Here is a 24,055-nt window from a genome sequence, read left to right as displayed (position 1 = left end):
TTGTTGCTCTTAATATGAGATATTTACAAAAAATATAGCCACAACAGCCAAACAATATGAAGAAACATTGAAACTAATTTGCAAAGCAGTACATCAGATGAACTCTTATTATGCATGATGTAACACACAGTAAAGACAGGATGAGTTGAAAAGTGGCGTTTCAGGGCTGCTCAAGCACAAATGCATAAGCTCATTTTTTATCCACAAACAAAAAATACAGAAAATATAGCTTAATTTTATTTTTTCCGTTCTTCAGACAGAACAAAATAATAATAATAGTGATGATAATAATAATAATAAAAAATCAAACTCATCCAGAGTGTTGGGTCTTGCGTCTCTCAACTTTCTCTTCACAATATCCCACAGATTCTCTATGGGGTTCAGGTCAGGAGAGTTGGCAGGCCAATTGAGCACTGTAATACCATGGTCGTAAACCATTTAACAGTGGTTTTGGCACTGTGAGCAGGTGCCAGGTCGTGCTGAAAAATGAAATCTTCATCTCCATAAAGCTTTTCAGCAGATGGAAGCATGAAGTGCTCCAAAATCTCCTGATAACTAGCTGCATTGACCCTGCCCTTGATAAAACACAGTGGACCAACACCCGCAGCTGACATGGCACCCCAGACCATCAATGACTGTGGGTACTTGACACTGGACTTCAGGCATTTTGGCATTTCCTTCTCCCCAGTCCTCCTCCAGATTCTGGCACCTTGATTTCCGAATGACATGCAAAATTTGCTTTGATCCGAAAAAAGTACTTTGGACCACTGAGCAACAGTCCAGTGTTGCTTCTCTGTAGCCCATTTGCTGCACACGCCTGTGCATGGTGGCTCTGGATGTTTCTACTCCAGACTCAGTCCACTGCTTCCGCAGGTCCCCCAATTTCTGGAATCGGTCCTTCTCCACAATCTTCTTCAGGGTCCGGTCACCTCTTCTCGTTGTGCAGCGTTTTTTGCCACACTTTTTCCTTCCCACAGACTTCCCACTGAGTTTGCCTTGATACAGCACTCTGGAAACAGCCTATTCGTTCAGAAATTTCTTTCTGTGTCTTACCCTCTCGCTTGAGGGTGTCAATGATGGCCTTCAGGACGCCAGTCTTACCCATGATTGCGGTTTTGAGTAATGAACCAGGCTGGGAGTTTTTAAAAGCCTCAGGAATCTTTTGCAGGTGTTTAGAGTTAATTAGCTGATTCAGATGATTAGGTTAAAAGCTCGTTTAGAGAACCTTTTCATGATATGCTAATTTTTTGAGATAGGAATTTTGGGTTTTCATGAGCTGTATGCCAAAATCATCAGTATTAAAACAATAAAAGACCTGAAATATTTCAGTTGGTGTGCAATGAATCTAAAATATATGAGAGTTTAATTTTTATCATTACATTATGGAAAATAATGAACTTTTTATCACAATATGCAAATTTTTTGAGAAGGACCTGTATACTGTAAACACAGTTTCAATGGAGGGACTGAGAGCTCTTGGACTAAATCTTAAATATCTTAAACTGTGTTCCCAAGATAAACTGAGGTCTCAAGGGTTTGGAACGACATGAGGGTGAGTTATTGATGACATAATTTAGATTTTTGGGTGAACTATCACTTTAAGCAGGAATTTTGAAAAAAGGCTAATCATGGAGATTTTTCATAGTGCAATTGTTATTATTTTACAGATTTTCTGTTATCAGCTAAAAATGCAATATGAAGACACTTATGATCATCAGATTAGACAATACAATGTTGTAAAAAGGATTTTGCGAAGACGAAGAAGTGCTGCAAGACGGTTCCTGCGGAGAGAGCAAGTTCTTATGTGCGCCTTCCATGGCATACTGACAATGGTACTGCACAGAAGATGAATTAGGTATTAAAAAAAGCAAAATTGAAAAAGAAAAAAAGAAACAGAGCGCATAAGAAATCGATTGCAGGCTTTAGCAAGTGTCAGCTAACAGCGTGATCACCCGTAAACACCACCACTCCCGCCCCCACCTCCCACTCAACGTGATTTGTGAGAGACCAATCCTTTCCCTCTCCTTCACCCTTTCGCTGAACTCACTGAACACATATGCATTTTTTATGCATCTTCTCCAGACTGTTAACTCAAAAGGAGCAGTGCAAAAGGAGTCGGATCGAGGTCCGATCATATTCACACTTTAAACTAACCGTACCAGAGTTCGTTTGGATCCAAACCGAGACCACCTCTTCAACATCTTCAGTCTCGGTTCGGTTGTTTGGTATGCGATTGCTGATTATGTCCCACCCAAATGTACCTTTTTAATATGTAATCTGTTTGGATATATTAGACAGCATTAGTCAATGATCCACAAAAAAATTATTAAAAGATAGTGATGGGTTACTTGGATTGCTTTAGGTGGAGGAAATTAGATTTCAAGTAAAACATGTTTCAAGTAAATTTAAATGTGTTAAATGTACTGCAAGTGTGCTTAACAAACCATAAATAAAATGAACATACTATCTATTACTGAAATATAAATCAACTAAATTCTAACAAATTTGCAAAGCATTTAAATGTGCCCTCCCTGACACATAATATCAAGTTATTTTAAAGCATACAATTTAACCTACATTAAAGTTACCTTGACCATGTATAAAATGTTCCAAACCATTTTAAACTCCCCCAAAATTTCCCAGAAAACACAAAGATTTTTATTATAATCACAAAGAATTTAATTGAACAATTGTAATGAACATATGTAGTGACTTCAGGTAAATCATTAACAATAGCCTTCAGACACGTTAATTGCTGGTTAAGCTTTTACCATACAAAGACCTTCTTTTAAAGACATTTTTTTTCCTTTAAACATAATTTTAAACCTATATGGCTTAAGACTTCTCTATTTAGAAAAAAGTAATTAAAAACACACCTGTATATACATGAATACATATTTACATGTCCTGTTTTACACTAAACTGTGAAGTTGTCCATATTTTGCTTACAGACCTACAGGGAGAGTGTATGTTGTTCTGACAAAATTATCACATACGAGGTACACCTGAAGATGTTGTCAACATCAATGCTTTGTAAGTAAAAAGCATAAAATATTGAGCAAGAAAAGAGTACAAAAGAGACCTTCAAGAGCAACATTCAAACCCATGCAAATTTAGAAAGAAAAAAAAATTGTCAGTCCACAGTTAAGATGAATGACAATCATGACGGGTTTTCAGATTCTGTAGACTTTGCCCTTGAGTGGTCAGATCTTTCTTTTTTGGCATCTTTCTTTTCTTTGCTCCTGCTACTGTCCCGTCTGTCTCTGTCCTTACCTCTGTCTTTGTCCCGTTCTCTGTCCCGATCCCTTCTTTCCCGATCTTTTCCACGTTCTCGTTCACGACTCCTTGAGCGTTCTCTTCTCCTGTCCCTATCTCTGTTACGGTCTCTTTCTCTGTCTCTGTTCTTTGCTCTGTCTCGGTCATGGTCTTTACGGTCATGGTCTTTACGGTCTTGCTCCCTCTCAGAGCCACGGTCTCTGTCTCGATCTCGGTCTCTCCTCTTGTCTCCATCTCCATATCGGTCAGAATCTCTGCCTCTACTGCGATCCCGCTCTCTACTGTGTTCTCTCTCTCTTTCCCTGCTTCGTCCCCGCTCCCTTTCTCTTTCCCTGCTCCGGTCTCTTTCACGATCCTTTTCTCTACCCCGGTCATACTCATGTTCCCTGTTCCAGCCCCATGATCGTGCACCATGTCCACCTTCTCGGTCTTCGTCTCTCCTCCTATGTTCAGACAAATCGTGCTGTCTGTCTTCAGATAACCTTGAGGAGGCATCTCTGTCACGTGAAGCAACATCAAATCTACTAGGACGATTATGTGGTTCTGAAGTATCTCTGGTGGAACAGCTTCGTCTCCTCATTTCAGGGGACTGCCGTCTCCAGTGGTCATCACGGTGGCTATCTGGGCTGTGTCCAACTATACGGCCTTGTATTGGTATGGGACCTTCAGGAGGTGTCGGAAGCAGAGGTCCACGAACAGGTCTAACATCTCGAACATCACTTGTGGTATCATCATTGTAGTTAAATCGTGCTGGCAGACTAACAGGTTCCTTTTCATAATGTCCAGGTGGTGGATCTCTCAGGCCACCAAACTGCTGCACTGATGGTCCCCGGTGCTTGTCAAAGTCTTGAGATAAAGTTCCCAGTGGTTCGTCAAATGATCCCCTGTGCTGAGGTGAACCACGAAATTGGTTTGGAGGTGGAAATCGCTGTCCCGACATTTCACCTGAAGGTCCAGGGGGTCCCCTTCGTCCATCAAAGTGGTTTGGTGGTAGTCCCCTAAAAGGAGGCCCTTGTGAAGGTATCTGGGGCTTCTCTATTCCCTGATGATATGAGTTTCCACCATCTTCAAATTGATCCCCAGGCCCTCTTGACATATTAGATGGAGGGCCACGATCCCCAATGTTATGAAGAGGAGATGGGCCTCTTGGCCCAGGGAAGTGGGATGGTGGTTGTGGTCTATTATCAAAGAGATTTGGAGGGGGACCAGAAAATGGTGGAGGTGGTACCCTGGTTGCAGAGAAGTTAAAAGGGGGTGGAGGCCCATTAAACCTTTGTCCATCAAAGGTTGGAGGTGGCCTGGGTGGTGGGGGCCCTGGAGGTGGGCCTCTTGGTCTAATATGCTGAGGGGGCAATGAATTAATGGAATTATCAAATATCTGATGAGGAGGACCTCTTTGATCCATTGGTTGGAATGGTCCTCTTGGTGTAAAATTTGGAGGAAGTGGACCTCTTGGAGCAGCATCTAACTGAGAACTGCTACCCCACTGACTCTGGAAAGGTGGATACGATCCATGTGGTGGATACTGAGAATGATCATTATCCACAAGAGGAGGTGGTGGACCTTGTATTGGGGGAATCTGCATTAAAGGTGGTCCTGACATTGAAGGAGGGAGATGCATGGGTGGTGGAACAGCGATTGGTGGTGGGCCTTGCATGGGAGGTGGACCAAAAATAGGTGGAGGACCAATTGGAGGAGGAAAAGACATTGGAGGTGGAATGTTAGTAGGGTTTGTTGTTGGTATGTGCTGTATATGGGAACTGTGAGAATCCATGTAAGATGAGTTGTCCTGGATGACATCTTGTGGCACTCCTGAATGTAAAGATGTAGATGAAGTACTGATTGTTGAAATGTTATAATATATTGTTGTAGTGCTCTCAATAGGCTGGCCAATGGATGGAACTTGATCAGCTTTTAAAATACTGGCAGAATTAGGCCAAACCTCCTCAAAACTTTTGATCTCAGATTCAATGGGGTCATCCTTCATTTTGGGCTCCTCTTCAGGTTCTTTTTCCATGTAGCTTTCAACTAACTCTGGGTAAATTTTTTCCCCTAGTAATGGAATAGAAACTTCTGTGCTCTTTGTATCAAGAAAAGGCATCTCTTCACTCTTGCTGTCTTCCTCACTCTGGTCCCCTTCCTCAGATTTGGATACTTTTGAGTCCAGGATGGCAGACTGCACTGAATCTAAGGTGGAAATGACTTGTGACAGGGGCATATCTGTGGTTGCAGAGGGTTCCTCTACTAATGTATCCTTGGTAGAGTCCAGCTGTGCAGTCTGTGTGTCTGCAACTGAGCATGCTTGTGTCGGTGGTGTTTCTATCACTGTACCTTTTTGTGGAGAGGTTTTGTCTGTGGTAAAAGAAGATTCCTCTTCTGTTACTGTGGAATCTGATGTCTTTCTTCTACTTGTAACCACCTGTCCAGAGTCTCTACTCTGCCTTGGGTCTCTTCTCTGATTAATAACTGGAGTGGCTGAAGTCTTTGCCACCAACTCTTCAACCTTTTTACCAAGCTGCAGCAGTTGACTGTCAGCCAACAGGGATGTAACAGGCTGAGAAATCAAAGTGTCTGGTATTTGTTGATGAACCGATTCCTCATGCTTCCGTTCCTCAATATGTTTTTCTTCAAACACCTTTTGATGTTCAGTTAATTTCTTAGTACTTGGATCAACCCCAACATCATCAAAAAGAGAGTCATCCTCAGGGTCATAAGCTACATCATCCATTAGAGAGGTGACCTCTGCTTGCTTAAGTTCAGCAGATACTTTGGTTGTATCATGGGCATTTTCTGTACTATAGCCAACATCTGGGTCATATTCCTCCTCAGGATCATACGGTCTATCATCCTGAACTTCTACCTCTTTACCCTTGGTTATTGCAAACTGCTGTACAATTGGATCTAACAGGGACACACAAGGCACAGCGACATCTACAGCACTTTGATCTGAAGGTGATGATGAGACATCAGAATCCTGCTTCTTCTTACCAAAAAGTGATTTCAGGATAGTCTGAAGTGGTGTGGAAGAAGCTGCCGAGACGTTAGAGGATAGAGAATTGTTGCCTGTGCTATTGCTGACACCAGGCGCTTTCACAGAGGACAGTAACGAAAACACAGATGAGACAGAACTTGAGGACTCTGGAGCACTGAGGGGTGGAGGGGTGCCTGGGGGAGTTGTGCTTATGGCATCCAGGCTAGTTCGAAGAACTTTGTCCGGTTTTATTTCAGATTTACCAGTAGTGGATGGTTTTGGGAGGCCCGTTTCATCGTCTCTTAGAGTTTTAGAACGTTTTTCTTCATTCTCTAGAGGGACTCCAGGACGCTTCCTGTCCTTCTGGCATATTAACAACCCAAGGAGGAGATTGGGACGAGCTGGTTCCAGCCCTGCAAAATAAATAAATACGAAACATTATTTCACAAATAGATAATCTACTTCTAATACATACTATTACGCCTACATAATAGGTTAGAAATATACATACATAGAGCATGTTCCACATTATACAACAAACTGGTAACTAAAAATGTACCAACACAATTGTTTTTTTTGTTTTTTTTTATGTGACAACCAAATTATCCTCATAATTTACACATTTAATGAGCAAAGAATTATTTAATATTAATAAACTAGATTACCACAAAATACTTTATTATCAGCACTTAATGACAACACTACTCATGTTTGTTACTCTAGCAAACTTATGGCTATGATTCATATCATGTAAATTTTATGCAACAATTTGTCTCAGGATAAGAAACATGCTGGCGAACATCGGTTGGATGATTCCTTTTACTTACAATAAAAGATGTTGTCCAGCATATAATTTACCATGGTTGCCATGACATTTCAGCTAGTTCGACAGCAGACAGCATAAATGGCCATTCTTAATTTTAATATTCAGCAAAGTTATATTACATTTTCAAAATATAAAAAAAAATATATATATCTAGGACATCAAACTTGGATTCATCCTATACTTTATTAGACAGTCTTCAAATACATGACAACTTGTAGAAAAATATAAGACAAGTTACAAGTATACAAACAACTTTGTCTCAAACAGGCTCTTATTGTAGCACATTTGACATGGCCATGGTTTGTCTTCCCTTTTTTAAATTGTGGAACAAGCTTTCCATTCACAGAATAGAGAATAATACAAACAGACTTAAATAATCATCCTTACCTGATGTTAACATAAAAAATGGCTCTTTTTTGGGGGGGGAAACACTAAGAAGATTCTTTAAAGAGACTTCATTTTATATGCTTCTTTGTATATGAGACTTCTTTGTATATGCTTACCTGGTCCATCAAATGGCAGAAGCTTTGCAGGAAGTGGGTCTTTTGAGCTCAGAGGGATGAGGTAAAGGTCTTTAATGCGCTTGTTGCTGTTTGCCACAACTCCAAACCGCTTACGGCTACTAAAATAAGAAAACAGAGACACATACGCCACCTCCTCCTCTTCAGTTGCTGGATGGAAACGAATAAGACTGAGTTCCTGAAAAAAAGAACACTCAGTATTAGAAAACAGCAATCAGATCAATGAATTGCAGTTTGATTTAAATTCAGAAGTACTGAATTTGATTCTAGTGCATATGAAAAGTGTGTTTTTCTTTTCATACTTTTGACAGTGAAGTCTTCAACTTCCCAACATAATCCCATACAGTGTGTGGTGATATTCTTCCACCAATATGAATGGTGTCAGGCAAGTCCTGCAAATAAAATTAATAGAGTTGTTAAAATGTAATGTGAACCCAATATTATAATATTAAGACCTTTTAAGAAAATCCTTGCAAAACAAACCTCTTTAATATGCTCAAATGATCCTGAGACCAAGTAGGCTTTTGTGACAAACTTGGCAACAGAGTGCATGTTTATGAATCCTTTCCACATCATCTCTTGTCCAGACAAGAACAAAGCGGTTTCACCTTCAGGAGGGGGCTCTGACATACTGGAAAAAAAAATATATATATAATAATAATAACATATTTCTACATATAAAGGCAGGAAGACATTTTACATTAAATAAAATTATATATATATATATATATATATATATATATATATATATATATATATATATATATATATATATATATATATATATATATATATGCAATTAAATCCTGCACCTGGTAGAACTAGACCCATAAGAGGCTGTTTTTGGGATCACAGGTCTGGGTATAGATGCTGGGGCAGGAGGGGGCATTGGCAAAGGACCCTTCGCTTCTACAACCACGGGTTCAACAGAGATAGGAATATTTGATGGCATAGCAGGAACAACAACATCAGGAACTATCTGAGGCACAGACGAGCGGTGACCAGCAGTACGAGGATCCCTTCGAGTTATTGTAACAGAAGAGACTGCAGGTAAAGCAGCAGTAACTGGGGCCTGAACCACAGGAAATACACTGCTTAGATTCTCCATTACAGCTGCAGAATCAGGTATGGGCGTCTCAGGACCAGAAAGAGAGGACACTTGAGGGAGATCAGCAGGAGATTTGGATGGTCTTGACTCAGATTTAGACGTAAAAGAGTTCTCTGGCTTTTTAGGTGCAGACATTTTGGTTTTTTTAGATGGTGGTTCATCATCTACCAACTTCTGACCTGAAAAATTAGCAAAATGTAATTTAATTACTCGGCTATTAGAAAATCATAGGTGAATGTACAACAAGTAAGGGACACTTTCCAATAGGTCTTAAGGATATATGGCTTTTTATTGTGGTAATACAGTCCCCACCTGTACAGATCTTGCAGTTCAGGTCAAAGAGATGAGCCCTGTGCTCTGATGTAGTGTCTTTCAGCATACTACTAAAGATATCTGGCACTGAACTGCCTTTCCCAGTAGACACTGGGGCTTGTGACACAGAGGTAGGCCGTGTGTCCTCCTGGGAGTCCTGCTCAAAAACAATATTGCACAAAGATAGAAGGAAAAGATCAATAAACAAACTTTAGTATCCTATTCTCATCCATTTATGCATAAATGTTTATATGCACCCATGTGAAAGAAAAAAAAATTAAGATGAGGCAGCGATGAGAACAAATTAAGCAAGTCACTTTGGGAAACTGATATGACAGTGATACAAAGATCCAGAAAGCAAGAAAGCCAGAACTTACAGCAGCAGAAGCCAAGTGGGGAGACTGGGAAGTGGCAGGCATACATACATCTCCATCAGACATAGGAGGAGGAGCCTCCTCCATGTCCACAACTGGGGGAGCGCCCTCCTGTCTAGATCCACTTTTGGGCTGTCCTGACTGGGATCTCACACTCATATCCAGACTCTTTAGGAATAAGAACATAATTTTAAATAAACAGTACGGGCATACTATCACAGCTCCAGTTATCCAAGTTTAAACAAACAATTTCCAACTTGTTTTACCTCCGAGATCTCAGGTTTTCTCCAGTCTGACATCTCCCTCGAAAGAAGTTCTTCTGGACTTAGTCTCACCAGCCTGAATGGACTGATCTCACCACCAACCACGCGATAGAACAGGCCCTGCCACACAAATAAGTAAAATAATACATCTCTCTGCATTGTTAGATCTCATATAGCTACTAAAATGCACATTTCAAAACAATATAATGGTCTCTGACATAAACATACAGGGACTAACCTTGTTTTTGGGGTCCTTTAGATTGAACATAAGGGACCTGTACTTGTTCTTGTACTTGTTATCAGTGTTCATATAAAGGTTAAACATCTCTTTCTCGATGCTGACAGCCAACTTTCCCACTCCGCTTTCAGACATTGAGAGATCATCACTGTCACTGGCCCTATGGCACAATGATTGATTTAAAATTAATATTTCAGTTCAAATAAAAATCATTTTAGATTTCAATTGCACGATTTCGAAGATCGTAATAAAATGCAAACACGAAACAATTTTATTTTTATTTTCAATAAAACTTTCAATTTTCGCTTTATTAATGCCATATTGCTTTATAGAAAAAAAAGTAAATGTAATACCTCTTAAGACGTCTCACCTTTTATATAAGATATCAGTCAGTGATCGTCTGATGTTGGATCTCATCTGGTTGTTGGGTGGTGGCTGTTGAGGAGCAGCAGGTGTGATGGGTTGGGTTGGTTTAGGTGCCGAGTGCTGGGTGGATGACCCTGGTGAAGGTGGGGTTCTAGAGGTGGGAGAGGAACCCTGATCTACAGAGTCCTTCTGCACTGCCTGTGGCTGCTTTTTTGGGATAGTAAAGGTGCTCTTGCCCACACGGAGAGCTCCAGTGACATGGTGGCGAGATCCAGGGGGCCCTGAAGGTGATAAAACCGGAATTGGTGGTGGGGGAGGTCCTGGCTTTTTTGATTTGCCCTGTATGGGTAAGGATTGTTTCCTTAAATTTCTTCCACTGTTCAAAGGCGCTGCAGTTGTTTTGCCTTTGGGAAGAGGTGAGGTGGCAGCAACTGCCTTTGTCCCTTTGGAGCCAGGAGACTTCTTCCCTCCTTTGGGAGCAACAATTGATGCAGGAGGTTTCTTATCAGTGGAAGCTGTTTCCTTCTCTGGCTTGACTTCCTCATCGTCCTCCTTTTCTTTGTCTTTTTGGGCAGCTGCTGGAAATCAGAAGGAATAAACTGATTTATCAACAAAGAAATTAAATAGCAAATTTAACCAGGTGCAAATGTTACAATTCACAATATGAATTTGAAGTATTGTGAAATGCTCAATTGTAGTGCCTTGCCTTGACACTGTAGTAACTTTTCTAAAGTTACTGAATATGTAAACCATCATTACCAGTTAAAGAATAGGCTCAAAGAAACAAACAAGAAAATGTTTAACATTTAATCTTTTAGAAAATATTCTGTCCTAAAATCATATTCAAGCCAGTATCTAAGGCTACTTGACTCACAGATCAGTCAGCTGTATTTGTATATATATATATATATATATATATATATATATATATATATATATATATATATATATATATATTACTAAATATTCTTCATTAATTTATAAATCTTAACAATCACTGTATGACCAGTGAATCAGTTTAAATATTTTACCAACTGGAGCAGCTATTAGTAAAATATTCAAGTAATTTAAAATGATGATAAAAATATGATGAGAATGTAAAGGGTTCATAGCACAAACATTTCAGTTATTAAGTGATGGCTCAATCTTGGAGACAAAATTTGATTGGCTACTGCCTTGTTATTACTTTGTCAGGATATAACTCTCTAACTCAATTAAATCCCTTGGGAAAAAGTCTGAAAAAAATATTTTAAAATGCTGATAGATCTGTCAACAAGCACATTAGTTAGATAAAGCATAGGCATTGTGGTGTAATAACTCATGGTAAAAATATGCATAAAAATATAATTATCTTTCCAGCTATAGGTAGGGGGAAAAAATAATTTCAATATTCAATATGACATTTACAGAGCTATTCAAGTGTACAATCACTGTACAATAACTAAACACTCAATAACTGGATCTCAGCCTACTTGTATTTCAGAAATGCATCTTTAAAAAGCACTTCCAAGAGCAGGTACACAATGTACATCAGAGCATCAATGTAATCCCACTCATGTGTTATCCACAGAGAAATTACTGCTTATCTTGATCAACACAACACAAACAACCCTAGGCAACCTTATATACACTAATGCCACATTTAAAATGCTAAAAAAACATATGAACAATGCTACTGGGACCAACACCAAAATTGGCATTCTTTTTGATTTTCTGTTTCATAATTTTCTGGAATCAAACAAATGCCCCACATTATGCTTAAGGTATGTTTTTTTTTTCTGTTTTTGCATATGATGAACCGAAAACTTTGCAATAGTCAACCATTCCAACTAAAGGAAAAAACTCATGCTCTAAAAGCAATCTCTGCATCAAATCAACTGTACTGAGCCTTCAAAAAGGTACACTATGCTTTCAATATGTAATCTATTTAAATATTAAATAAGACCAGAATATCAGCATTGCTCTACATTCTGTGTATATGCATAAATACTGCTTGACATTTCCCTGTGTGCTGCAATTATGAGGCGTGTGAATTCTGCTGTCGTCTGCTGTGGGGTGATCTGATGTCATCATGTTCTTCTTTACGGTTGCTCATTACTTCAGTTCACTCTCTGGGCTCTTGGACTTTTCTGAAAGGTCACAGTACTTCTCTCAGGCCGGCTCCAACGACTGTAGGCTTCTTTTTGTAGATATTTAGCGGATTGGCTCACAAAAACCAGAAACAGGCAGAAGTCATGCCATCCCATGTTGTCATCCAATAAACAGACTTCTCTTACAATTGAATCACAGGGCCAGAAGAGTATTATCCGCAATTTCACTTTATTTTGAATGCCACTTTGTCCAATGATGATTTATAAATGCAATTGCATGCAAGTCAAAATGAATATCAAAATAAAAACTGTTAGTTAAAACGTCACATGACTCCATTAATATATAACAGCACCGTAGTCAAATGTCCATGTGCTCAAAGATGTTCTATTCTTAGTCAGGGAGGGCAGGAGAAAAAGACACCAAACCTACCTGATCAGCTGTCAGGTGAAGTCAGTACATCTTTTTGGATGAAGTATTTGCCCCGATGATGGCAGGAATTGGAGATAAATTACATGGTTTTCCATTCATTGAGAGACTCAAAGTAACATGCATATATACTTTGTAGATGTTTGTCAGAAAGCTTTACAAAATTGTATCATGGCAAGGCACTACAGTCTGGCCTCAGATCCATAGGATCTATATTTTAAATCACTTATTTGGTGCAAAAACTTTTTTTACCTACATTAAGTAGATTAGATACTTAATTACAGACTGTAAAGTACAGTCTTTATGCATTTTAGATCTTAAATACTTACCATTTTGATATTATTTAAACTTACCTGTTCTGGAGCTCTGAATGACCTGATACAGATTCTTTCCAAATATTAGCATCTTGCAGTGTTGCATAAAAACACTGATAAAATATTTTAAGATGTAGCACAGGGTGTCCAACTTAGAAAATTCATAACTATAGCCGTGCTAAGATATTCCAGCACTAATATCCCTTTAAAGGCACGTAATTTTAATCCAATTCTCACCAGAATTTTAATTTGTGAATCTGCTGTTCTTCACAGTTCAAAACGCCCCTCATAGGTAGAGACAGGTCAATAAAAGGTGGAAAACCCTCAAAGAGATACATACACGTTTTGTTTAACACAGATGCTGATATGGGTGTAGTCTTTTCTGGCGTTACTGCAATGTAATTATGGTCACTGGACCAGGATGACATGGCTGGTGGCGGCGGATGCTCCTCGGCATGCTTTTCTTCTTCATCGTCATCATATTCCTCAGTCCCAGATTCTGACTCCTCCTCCTCACCTGCTTGGTTAGAGGACCTCCTTTCTGGGCCAGATCTCCTCTATAGTCAAGAACAGAAAGCACTGTTAGCATATACATATTTAAATGTCCTGGCATTATAGAGCTGATGCAATACCCATCTTCCCAATTTATTCTGCACCTGAATTAACAACTACTAAACATCTTTTGCCATTACACCTAAACACCAATTTAATCATATCCTCACAGAACAATAATTTAGCCTCAATCAATTGTAGGTATATATATATATATATATATATATATATATATGAACATACAGAAAGCGATTTAGTGCTATTTAAGCCTTAATAAAATGAATATATGATTAATATAAGGTGCCTATGAATAATACCTTATTTGGTGATTTATTTGAAGTCTTTTTCTGTGCTCTGGGCCTGCCCCTCTCTTTCTGTTTAGAGTCTTTTCCATCCGTGGTGATGGTCTTCATGGCAGCAGCGGCGTGTCTGAGTATGCAGTCGTTCCCACAGTAGACAGAGTCAGGAAGCGCATCTCTCTCACAGCCAGGGCCAATGCACTTTGGGAGGCAAGATCCTTCAACTGCAGTCACCTGCTGAAAACTCAGGGATGTCAAACCGCTGTGGCCACTACATTACAGCAATGGCTGATCTACACCGTATGTACTGTATATTGCTTCCATTTTTGTTTTTAAATAGCAAGCAGAACAGTAAGCATCTTTGCACTATCCATTTTAAAAAACGTAATATGCTACAGTCACGTTACCTTATCAAATGTCATCCAGGAGAAAATGCTTATTTAAATGAAAATGTCTTAATTTTGTGGTCTAGTCTAATAAATTGACAAATAAGATTTTGGCTAATAGTACTTTTAAATGTTATTCATGGCACTGGGTAATCCAGTATTTTAATTCAGAAATATGTGTTTTATACTGCATATTGTAGTAACATTAGTAGCACATCTAGAGATTCTGCAAATAGAGAAAATGTACAAGTCCACAGTAAGCATATTATATACACTGCAGCATTAGCAAGACTAGCGTGCTAGTATGCTAATCCACATAGTCAGACTCTGACTTTACAAGGTTCTCATCTGCTGAAAATCTATCTACTTTTAGCATGGGATTATTTTAGGAACTCTGCTTCACCAAGGAGAAATACAGTACAATTTAACAACTTAAAAGAAAGGAACTGAGTGACTTGTAAACATATGTGAAAACATAGCTAATAGTAAGACATCAAATAACTTTTCATAGGACTAGTCTTTTTTTTCAAATTGTAAGATTGTATTTTAAAGTGCCCCTATTACTGCTGACCACAGAAACGTGCTTCCCTGAAAAACACGCATGACAATCTTCTGCCTAATCGAGATTTATCACCTTTGTGATTTAATTTCGATTAATTGTGCAGGCCCTTAAAAGCATGGTTCCCAGATATTATTGCTATCAAGAATTATGACAACCCTGATGTTTGCCTAAAATTAGTCAAATGATTAGTGGTCAAAACAGATAATCATAATTATACTGTACAATTAAACATTGTAAAAACAAAATATGACAGCCTTAATATTATCTGCCAATTAATGCCCATCCAATTTGAATTTGAAAAGAAAACGTATATGAATCATTAATAATCTAAATCAGATATTGATGTTGTAATTTAAGTTACATTAATATAAAATTAAGCATCCAAGCGATGTGTCGCCGACATTATAAAATAATCCTAAATAAGGTAATCCTGTAAGAAAAGAAAAGAACCCAACAGGATGATTTCCTAAATCCCACGAAATTACATGTAAACAAGATTTCAGTATTCAAACTTTTTCATTCAGAGACATACCGGCTGGAAAATCTTTATTTTCTTTTTTCCACTAGGATTGGTAGCCTTCTCGATCCTGCCCTTGATGCCCAGGTCATCAGAAGCTTTCTCCTCCATGGCAGCTGCAACAGTGCTAGACGGTGTAGCAAGGGCGCTCTCACTTTTACGAAGGCCAGCTGCTGGCCGTTTGCCATTCTCTGCAGCTGCTGTGGAGGAACCAGCCTTGGAAAACTGTCCCTTCTGTGTGTAGCAGTTTGGACAGACATAGTCCTCTCCATTTCTCTCCATCAGTCGGCCACGTGCCTCAGAGATGCCAACGCAGTCGCCATGAAACCACTCCTCACAGCGATCACAGCAGATCATAAACCTATGCACAAGGATTTAAACAATAACCAAACACCCTCAATAATCATTGAACCCTCAAAAGATATAAAACTTCTGCTGACAACAACAGACAATTTCTGCTTTGAACAAAAAAAAAACTTTTTGGATAGTGCCTGATGATGAAACTATAACACCACACATTGAACTAACAATCATAACAAAGATTACAAATATACCCATTTGGAACTGTGTATCAAGACCAATAAATCGAATCAAAATACTCAATTTCACATTTTGACTCTTTCATTGAAGTCTTAAAACCCTTTCTAGCTAATTAATGAAAACATGAGCTTAGAGTTTGAATTCTCACTGCTGATATATTATGAAACAAAGTCATAATTGACATAAAAACAATGCAATTCAAAAAGCACAAGTCATTGGACAGTTCTATGCTACAATGTGGCACTGTCACAGAGATTGGATTCACAAAAATCTACCACATAAAAACTCTCAAATGCACAAGTAAATAAAAAACAGATGTCATTGTTGACATATTCACACTTATGTTTCATGATTTATAGAAAATGGCATTTACTTACAGAAGATTCCGATTAAATTGAGCCCAAACATAATGTAACCTGGCGCAGATCTTAAAATAATCCTCTCAGAGCAACATCATACAGCTACTAATACTTTCCCGGGTTACACTTACACTGTCTTGTGCATACTATGTTCTGTGCATCTAAAGCATGATTTTTATGCATCAAGCTCATACCATATAAGGTTTTATAATTTAACACTGCAAAGTAGAGATTAGATTTAAGATGTGTATGACAATAACTTTCACAAGACCTAATAGTTATGGCATGCAAACTAATTTCTAGCACACAATATATAGATTCTTCCTGGGCAAACTCGTGATTTAGTTTAAAATACTCCGGCAGATACATGTGCACATACTTACAGTGTATAATAACACTTCAGTTCAGTTGCATAGTGTCTTTGCTCTTCTGCTCATGCAAGAACTCTTTACTTTTAGAACATACTTTACTGAAATTAAACACCTATAAAATCGCTTAACATTTTAATTGTTTGTATAAACATTTTTATGTAAGTGATGCATTATTATACATGTATAAATATTTAAACCAATATTATTAAAATGTTGTTTCATAGTAATTTATAATGTATAATTCTTGTAAATGTACATTTCAAACACTACATTTAACTATACAAATAACACATTTTGCAAATTATATTTATAAAATGTTTAGTTCAAAGTTCAAATTTCATTAAAAAAAAAAAAAAATTGTATCAGACCAACTTTTTATGCTGAATCTCCATGCATCAATAATTTAATTATCCCAGTATCCATCAAATAACATATACTAGCTACCAACATCTTTTCCACCTCTAAAGACACATACCTTTTGTTGTGTTTCTGCCTGCAGATGCAGTAAAGTGCATTAGGGTCATAACCATCACTGTCAGACTCACTGGACGATGACTCTTCATCATCATTATCATCTTTCTTCTCGTTGCGGAGCTTCACTCCTACTTTGGGTTTAGTGTCTCTTTTGGAGTCTTTATAGACTACTCTAGTAGGACGTCTATTTATGGACTCGTTAGGGGTCTTCTCTTTGTTCTTATTACACTCCTCCTCACCTTCCTCTTCTTTCATCTCCACATCCTTCGCTTGTTCCTCTTCCACATCCTTTCCATCTTCAGCACTGGCCGCAGTCTCAACATTTTCTTGAGTCTCTTTTATTACCTCACCGGGAGCCTTTTCTTCGTTTTCAGAGCTGCCATCATCACTCACTGAGCCATTGCCAGGTTTAGGCTTCACTGCTCTCCTCATCCGTCCTCGACCCCTTTTCTTCTTCTCTGGTGAGGCCACTCTCTGTTCCTCTACCTTAACATCTACATTTCCATCAAAGCTTGCTTCGGAGGCCGTTTCGGCATCGGTTGGGGTCTGGGATGGAGGATCTCCTCCCTCAAGTCGTGAGGGACAACTTCTCCTGCCCGTTCCTCTTCCTCGCTTCACAGTGACCAGAAACTCTTCCAGCTTGTCTGTGCGCTTTGCCTGCCTGCCGCTGCGACGCACTGGGGCGCCCCTGCCCTCGGGGGTCTCTGCTGCCATTTCTCCAGGGATTTCCCTCTTAGCAATGGTGGTCCGACGAAAACCCCAAGTCTTCTTAAATTCACATGGGGGCTTCGTGGATTTGTCAGGGTCCTCTACTTTGTCTTCACTAACATCACCTTGGTCTTTTTTATCTTTGACTTCTTCGGATACTGATGGTGGTTCTGTGTGCGAGACGTAGCAAAACTTCAGTTCAATTCAAAAATAAAAGTTTAATTATCAGCATACTGTAACTATGGGATTTGGATCACAATTAAAACTCTGATTTGTGCTTTCAAGCTGATTAGTCAATGAAAACGAGGATGAATTCCCCCCCCCAAAAAAAGAAGAAAAAAAAAGCATTTTAATTGATACGGTGACACCACATTCGGAAAAAAAATATTGTAAAAAAGGTTTCAGCCATTTAATATTTTCCAGTGCATGCCCCGAACCGATAAAGAGTCTCTGAAATCTCAGTTATTATATCCTGTTTCAGCAATTTCCCAATTTGAAACCCTGATTGGAGTGAATCCCACGGCTCTCTTGTATGTAGTGTAGTGGGCCGTGGGTACCTTGTGAGCTGGTATCCACAGGCTCTGAGGCTTGAGCTAGCTCAGGGCTCACACTCTCCTCCATAGCAGAGACACACTATTTTCAAAAACAGAATATCTATAATTAAGAAAGAAGAGAGATTTAATGGACAGCACACCTCCCAAATATTATTACAAATTTCTAAGTGTGTGTATATATATATATATATATATATATATAAAAACATGGTTGAAAGTGCTCCACCCCTGATTTATTGCATTCAGAGTTCGGGGTGTCAAATCACAACACACTGTACAATTTAAGGATGTCTGAAAGATTGTCTAAACTGTTTAGAGCTTAACTGCTACAGAACTATTACATGGATAACACTGATGGAAACCTTTCTTCCTCGTTCATAAACTCTGCTTGATTTCAAGATGCACACTGGGCTCCTCAAAACTAAATACTTAAAAACAAATATTTCTGGGCTCACTACTTCATTTGGTAGTAGTAGTTATTTTTATTCACATGTAAGCACCTAAGACTATCCACATGGGAAAAACTGAGTTGCACTATACAAGAGTAACATAAACAATAAAAACCAAACAAACACAAAAATACAGCAACTAATTAACATTATGATTAAAACATTATAATAATAAAATCTTTCCTGATAAATCTTAATAAACAAGTCCCTAAATGTGTTCTACTTGGTTTAAAAAGTTTTCTACTTGGATTAAAACCAGGACATTGCAATAAAATATGTTTAATGGAAAGGGGGGTCATGCAGCTGGGTTTCTGTCTTTAAGCAAAAAGACATGGGTCTCCTCCATCTACTAAAAGTAATAACTATCTATAAACCAGGTTGCAGAGTTTAAGCTGCAGAAATCTACAAAAATGGAGAGAATGATGCCCCTTATTTTTATTATACACTCACCTAAAGGATTATTAGGAACACAATTTATATACTGTGTTTGACCCCCTTTCGCCTTCAGAACTGCATTATTTCTACGTGGCATTGATTCAACAAGGTGCTGAAAGAATTCTTTAGAAATGTTGGCCCATATTGATAGGATAGCATCTTGCAGTTGATGGAGATTTGTGGGATGCACATCCAGGGCACGAAGCTCCCGTTCCACCACATCCCAAAGATGCTCTACTGGGTTGAGATCTGGTGACTATGGAGGCCATTTTAGTACAGTGAACTCATTGTCATGTTCAAGAAATCAATTTGAAATGATTCGAGCTTTGTGACATGGTGCATTATCCTGCTGGAAGTAGCCATCAGAGGAGTACATGGTGGTCATAAAGGGATGGACATGGTCAGAAACATTTAAACGATGCCCAATTAGCACTAAGGGGCCTAAAGTGTGCCAAGAAAACATCCCCCACACCATTACACCACCACCAGCAGCCTGCACAGTGGTAACAAGGCATGATGGATCCATGTTCTCATTCTGTTTACGCCAAATTGTGACTCTACCATCTGAATGTCTCAACAGAAATGGAGACTCATCAGACTAGGAAACATTTTTCCAGTCTTCAACGGTCCAATTTTGGTGAGCTCGTGCAAATTGTAGCCTCTTTTTCCTATTAGTAGTGGAGATGAGTGGTACCGGTGGGGTCTTCTGCTGTTGTAGCCCATCCGCCTCAAGGTTGTGCGTGTTGTGGCTTCACAAATGCTTTGCTGCATACCTCGGTTGTAACGAGTGGTTATTTCAGTCAAAGTTGCTCTTCTATCAGCTTGAATCAGTCGGCCCATTCTCCTCTGACCTCTAGCATCAACAAGGCATTTTCGCCCACAGGACTGTCACATACTGGATGTTTTTTCCTTTTCACACAATTCTTTGTAAACCCTAGAAATGGTTGTGCGTGATAATCCCAGTAATTTAGTAGATTGTGAAATACTCAGACTGGCCCGTCTGGCACCAACAACCATGCCATGCTCAAAATTGCTTAAATCACCTTTCTTTCCCATTCTGACATTGTTTGGAGTTCAGGAGAATGTCTTGACCAGGACCACACTTCTAAATGCATTGAAGCAACTGCCATGTGATTGGTTGATTAGATAATTGCATTAATGAAAAATTTAACAGGTGTTCCTAATAATCCTTTAGATGAATGTACATAACACTGGTGAAATAAAGGGAATATCTTAGCACACAACTGTACATATGAATAAATAAAAATAATATACATAAGTTCCACTTGTAAATTCAAAATTCCACACACAATGGACAATAAAGAAAAAACTGTTTGTGAATTGTGCACGTTGTGTAAAGTACAATAAAAAAAAATTATTTACACACACTAACTACCGTTCTTTTTTTTTTTTTTATTAAACAAACTGTATTCAGCAAGGGCACATTTCAATACATTTTAAAAATCAGCTTTGCCATCAGAGCAATTGATTGTGAATTTAAAATGATATTAAAATAGAAAACGGTTAATAATAGTAAAAAAAAACAACAACAACAAAAAACAGTAGCAATATTCAGTAGTAATATTCAATAAAATTCCTTAAAAAATAAGCAGGATAATACAAAGTCTGTGTGATTGACAATTTTAAATTTGAATACATTTTTTTCAGAAAATATCTTCTGACAAGGACTAAAGACTACTTTCAATTATGTCTTCATGATGTCTTGTACTTAAATAGGCATGCATAAAGTGATTGAAATAACGTGTGGCCTGCTGGACCTAAGGCTTCCTGCTGGACCTAAGCTCCAACCCACAACCTTTGGCTTACAAGTACAACTCTCTATCCATTAGGCCACAACTGCCCCTAAGTCAAGCTTGTTAAAATACAAAAGTGTGAAACAGAGTATAATCATTGTATACTAATAATAATGAAGTTCTGAATTCCATAATTGATGCATTTTTAGCTATTTTCATCATTAATTCAATGCATTTTACATTTGTAGACACTAGGAATTAATTTCATATTGCAATGCAAACATTCATTTTCATTATTTTGAGTTGCATACAACAGCATGTCTACTTCGGTGGACTTTTATAATCAAATACATCTGGTTCAAAGCTAACAGAACTCATTATACTGTATATTACAATGAAAGCCATTTAAATTAAAAGGGCTGCAATGCATTATTTTAAAAACGTTATATTAGTATTGAACAATGTGATCTAGAGAAAAGCAGACCTGCTGTAAGACAGCACCTGCAGGCTCCAACATGCATTTTGGCAAAGGAGAAAAAAAAGAGTAATAAGTTAAATTTATAAGGTTCAAGTTGCCAATACACAATTATTGCCAACCATTATTACTATCAAAAACAGTGAAAGTGTGACTTAAGTTGTCAAAAACCATGAAGTCCAATAATAACAGTAGTGAAATGCTGTACCTGTTTGCTATGAAGACGATGACTGGAACTCCTCTATTTAAGATACTGATCTAAAAAAGAAAAAGAAAAAAAAAAGCAGCACTGAAAATCAGCAACAACAAAACTTAAGAGTTTACATCAGCATATCAGGACATATAACTTTCCACTTTTTTTTTTACTTCATATATAACTCTATATACAAATGTCCCTCCTTTAAAAAATAAATAAATAAAAAATACACACTCCAAACATGTAGCAAAACTGTTACTTATTCAAATGTAGGAGACCTTGTATTTTACATAACCTTGCATATTGTTGGTAAAACACAGAATAGATGGCTAAGTGTGGCATAAAATGACAAATTAGCAAGTCTATAACGTTACACAGGTCCACACAGGATTGTGTCATGTATTTGTTTTGGCTCATTCTTGTTAGCTTAAACAACCACTAAAAATATTGTTCGACCCCTGCACTCAAGTTAAAAGCTAAATACAAACAAGTAACGTCATATGACAGCTCGCTATTACGTTATTTATGACTGCAATAATCCCGCTTACACACATTTTTTAAGCAAGTAATGTAAGATCACTGCACATCTCACATGTACAACACTGTATAATATAATTGCTAATCCAATAATATTAACATAACAAAATGTAACGATTAGAGCCAAGGAACAAAAAGCACAGCTATTCGGACACTCATAAAAGTTAAATTATAAGAAGCGTGTTGAAGGCCCAGTCGTGTCATAGTAACACAAATACGCTACAAATACAACTCACACGATGAACTCAGTACAATTATAACCCATAACTGTGGTTAGAAAAATACACATTCGCGTAATGCAGACAAAACAACAGCTTGTAGTACTGAGTATTTCGGTTTGTTACTTGCCCGTTAGCTTTAGCTAACTCGCTAGCGCGCGACCCCCATTCCATTCGTGCCAAGTCTCGCTTACACAAGACAAGAGATCCTTTCATTCCATTATTTTGTTCCTCGGTTACGCTCATAAGATTGTATGTTCTATATGGCACATAATATATCTGAAAACGGTTCTCAATAGGCTCTAAAGTAGGTACTATGACTATTAAATTAACACATTTTTACGAATTTGTTTCTTTGTCGTCATCGCGTAATGACGCAATCACCCGGTCCTTACGTTCTGGCGTTCCCTATAAAATCCAACGTACGTTTTACACTGCTGTTCATTACGCTATTGATAAGCGTGTTTATTTTATGTCTACATGATTTTCACGCCCAACGTATCACAGACTAGTTTCTTAGCTGCCACGTGAGAAGAACTTATCGTCTAACTAACACGTAATGTGTATTATTTAATAGCAAAATAATTTAGAGACGTTTCATATTCATGCAAAATATGCTGGAGACTATATACACTTAAAAAGAGCAGTTTTATTGACACAGACATACACACTTATCTGCACGGTCTACACCGTCCAGTAGTGCAGAAAAATATTCAACAAGCATTCATGAAAATAATAATAAATACTTCACATTATAATAAATTAGATGCAAAATAATGCACGTTTAGTGCAACACCAAAGGGTCTCACACACCCACTTCGTCGCCACGGTACAAATCAAAACTTAATTGCATCTACACTTCTTAGTAATCACATTTAAACAGAACGGAATAATCCAATCGTGTACGTTACATAAATCTGTTAACGGTTAAGCGAATAACAGTCAAACTTTAATAAAAAAAAAAAAAACGTGATTGTCAAACACACATAGATTCAGCCTTATTTGATCTGGAGACAAAACTTTGTTATACTCCACCTGGAATAATATTTTCTTGTCGTATCAAATAAATATGGAGACTCGAGGCGCCATTACTAGAGCGCGATGTTCTGCTGTAAAGCTGACACTGAATCTGCATCTCTGAATTCAGCTCAGACGACCGGCAGAATAACATACACTAGTGTTCAGATCTGAACATGCATATACTCACTTTTTTTGCATTAAAAGCTTTCGGCCTACGCTTATTGCAAAGGTATGACCTCCATTTTCTTTTCTCGTTGATGGTGGCGAATGCAGTATTTGCGTTTGCTAGTAGAGCATAGCATGCCATGAAGCTGAAGTTGCAATGTAGAACAGCGACGCAGTGTCTTGGGGGTGAAAATGCACCATCCACGAATATCCACCATGCAGAAGTGGGCCCTCTAGTCTGCAGTCAAACATCTGACCGCCGTTCAAAGCCTACGTGAAAAACCTTAAACTGGTGCAATTAGATTATATTATTCTTAAATTGGTTAATAATTAGGGTTTTGGATTTTACAGATTAATTATTATTATTATTCAAACAAGTTATTATTTTGATCAAAAAT

The 24,055-nt window shown here is 38.1% G+C and overlaps 1 protein-coding gene across 10 annotated transcripts; it reads right to left on the bottom strand.

The window, feature by feature from the left end:
- Positions 1-2,578: 2,578 nt before the first annotated feature.
- On the bottom strand, positions 2,579-23,883 carry LOC113055270 (death-inducer obliterator 1-like). Of its 10 annotated transcripts, none has more exons than XM_026221439.1 (17): positions 23,680-23,883; positions 21,730-21,779; positions 18,412-18,487; positions 17,148-18,024; positions 15,418-15,763; positions 13,956-14,174; positions 13,427-13,643; positions 10,260-10,833; positions 9,890-10,049; positions 9,655-9,771; positions 9,392-9,556; positions 9,015-9,171; positions 8,407-8,881; positions 8,078-8,225; positions 7,897-7,986; positions 7,577-7,772; positions 2,580-6,660 (listed from the first exon to the last, which is right to left on the bottom strand). In XM_026221439.1, the coding sequence occupies exons 3-17, from the start codon at positions 18,473-18,475 to the stop codon at positions 3,161-3,163; spliced, it is 7,305 nt and encodes a 2,434-aa protein (XP_026077224.1). In that variant the 5' UTR covers positions 18,476-18,487; positions 21,730-21,779; positions 23,680-23,883; the 3' UTR covers positions 2,580-3,160. The 10 variants fall into 10 exon arrangements, with proteins under 10 accessions (XP_026077230.1, XP_026077224.1, XP_026077228.1 ...); XM_026221443.1 differs by having other exon boundaries at positions 10,260-10,830; positions 18,412-18,508; positions 23,681-23,883; XM_026221440.1 differs by lacking the exon at positions 23,680-23,883 and adding an exon at positions 23,508-23,673.
- Positions 23,884-24,055: the final 172 nt, after the last annotated feature.

The sequence above is a fragment of the Carassius auratus genome, chromosome 36 (genome assembly GCF_003368295.1).
Source record: "Carassius auratus strain Wakin chromosome 36, ASM336829v1, whole genome shotgun sequence".
In the NCBI taxonomy this organism is placed as follows: domain Eukaryota; kingdom Metazoa; phylum Chordata; class Actinopteri; order Cypriniformes; family Cyprinidae; genus Carassius; species Carassius auratus.
Note: the sequence above shows the minus strand (reverse complement) of the source record. Positions and strands in the feature narration are given on the sequence as shown.